We start from the raw sequence: 2,231 nt of genomic DNA on the forward strand, positions 1-2,231 counted from the left end.
CAGGATCAGACTGACTACGTCCTTATGTTCCACGTGTTCTTAGTCTCAGGATCAGACTGACTACGTCCTTATGTTCCACGTGTTCTTAGTCTCAGGATCAGACTGATGTTCTGACGTTCTGACTTCACTAGTCCTTCTGCTGAAGTTTATTTATTATTTTAATTTATTTCTACTTCCTGTTGTACCGTCTCTAGTGACCTGTTGCATTCTGGGAAAGTGTTCCTCATGTTTGTGGTGAAAATAGTTTAATCAGAGGACTCCACCTGTGATGAGCTCTGATTGGATAATCCCTGTGTGAGGGCGGAGTCAGTGTATGACATCACTCACCGCCTCCTGCAGACAGATGCGTCTCAGTTCAGCCAATCGTGTGCTCAGCAGCACCTGCAGGCCCCGCCTCCTCTCCTGCAGCTCTGCCATTCGCTCCTTCAGCTTCCTGTCTGGACAGAAGAACGGGTCTGCACGCACACACACACGCACACACACACACACACACACACACACACACACACACACACACACACACACACACACACACACACACACAACACACACACACACACACACACACACACACACACACACACACACACACACACACACACACACACACTGTAACACCTGTCCTCGTTCACACACACATCACCACGTTGTTGCTTTGGTTCTCACCAGGTGCTGAGATGAGTTGACCTTTGACCTCCATGGCTGCTGTTTCCCATGTGACCCCGCCTCCTCTCTCCAGTCCGCTTACCTGCAGAACAGAGGATTCACTGACGTTGATGAACCTCGTCCTGAGGGGGGTGTTGCTGCTGTTTACAGGGAGGACTTTAAAACCACCACCATCTCCATTCCTGCCACTCATTCTTTCCAACATCTTGCCTTCTAACTCTCTGGTCTCACTCCTCTGGTCTGCTCCACTGTGTGTATGTGTGTGAGTGTGTGTGTGTGTGTGTGTGTGTGTGTGTGTGTGTGTGTGTGTGTGTGTGTGTGTGTGTGTGTGTGAGTGAGTGAGTGAGTGAGTGAGTGAGTGAGTGAGTGAGTGAGTGAGTGAGTGAGTGAGTGAGTGAGTGAGTGTATTATATGGAGGGGCCTGATTCCTGGAGGCTCAGTCATGAGGTGGGACCCCAAACATTTGACATCAGATTCATTGAAAAGAAGAAGACAGAAACGTCCTGTGGAGTTTGTAGAGGTGTCCTCTGGATAACGTTCCCCTAGTAGAGGTGTCCTCTGGATAACGTTCCCCTAGTAGAGGTGTCCTCTGGATAACGTTCCCCTAGTAGAGGTGTCCTCTGGATAACGTTCCCCTAGTAGAGGTGTCCTCTGGATAACGTTCCCCTAGTAGAGGTGTCCTCTGGATAACGTTCCCCTAGTAGAGGTGTCCTCTGGATAACGTTCCCCTAGTAGAGGTGTCCTCTGGATAACGTTCCCTACAGTCTGTGCTTCAGTGTGCTTAGAACAAGTCACTCAGTATTGGCCGGTGATTATTATTTACAGCCATTTTTCAAGCAAAAATACACAAACTTGGTTCCGGTTTCCGCTCGATGGAGTAGGTACGAGAGGAGAGGAGCTCCGATGAAATACACGCCTAACAGACATTTGAACCTTCAGTTGGTCATGAGGAAAAGCTCACGCAAAGAAGGAGCGAAACAAACTCAGAAAACTACAACTCCCTATACGGTCGGCAGCTCAACGATGGCGGACAACGCTATGGAGAACACACCGGAGAACACACTTTCGCTGCAGGTGTTAAGAGAGGAATTACAGACATCCAGAGAAGCGGTACTGGTGCAAATAAAAGCTGAGATTACGACATAATTTAAAGAAATCAAAACAGACATCTCTTCTCTACGTGAAGAAACAAAGGCTGATACACGAAGAGTCAGCCCCCGAGCTAGCACGGCTTAGCGCGGCGCAGAAGCAGCTAACAACTACGAAGAGTTGGGAAACACTCAGGTAAACGGTGGACAGAGTCACAGTGATTGAACAGGCACAACAGGCAATGCATAGATCTAGAGAACAGCAGTAGGAGGCAGAACCTCCGGCTGGTGGGCATTAAAGAAGGAGGTAACATGGTCAAGTTCCTAGCCGATTCTTCCCCCGCTGTGCTGGGAGCTGATAGGTTCGATTCCCCTGTAATGATGTAATGATAGGCGCCGGCCAGGGAGGAGAGGCCTCGTGCCACACTGGTCCGCCTGCATTACTTTGCGGACAAACAGAGGATGCTTGACCTCGGC

The 2,231-nt window shown here is 49.5% G+C and overlaps 1 protein-coding gene across 1 annotated transcript in view; it reads right to left on the reverse strand.

The window, feature by feature from the left end:
* ccdc120a (coiled-coil domain containing 120a) overlaps positions 1-724 on the reverse strand; it is a 6,292-nt gene extending 5,568 nt beyond the window's left edge. Inside the window, 2 exon segments of the mRNA XM_054598638.1 lie at positions 328-455; positions 667-724. Coding sequence (XP_054454613.1) covers positions 328-455; positions 667-700 — 162 coding nt within the window. The 5' untranslated portion in view covers positions 701-724.
* Between the last annotated feature and the right edge of the window lie 1,507 nt (positions 725-2,231).

This window comes from Anoplopoma fimbria, chromosome 1 (assembly GCF_027596085.1).
Source record: "Anoplopoma fimbria isolate UVic2021 breed Golden Eagle Sablefish chromosome 1, Afim_UVic_2022, whole genome shotgun sequence".
In the NCBI taxonomy this organism is placed as follows: domain Eukaryota; kingdom Metazoa; phylum Chordata; class Actinopteri; order Perciformes; family Anoplopomatidae; genus Anoplopoma; species Anoplopoma fimbria.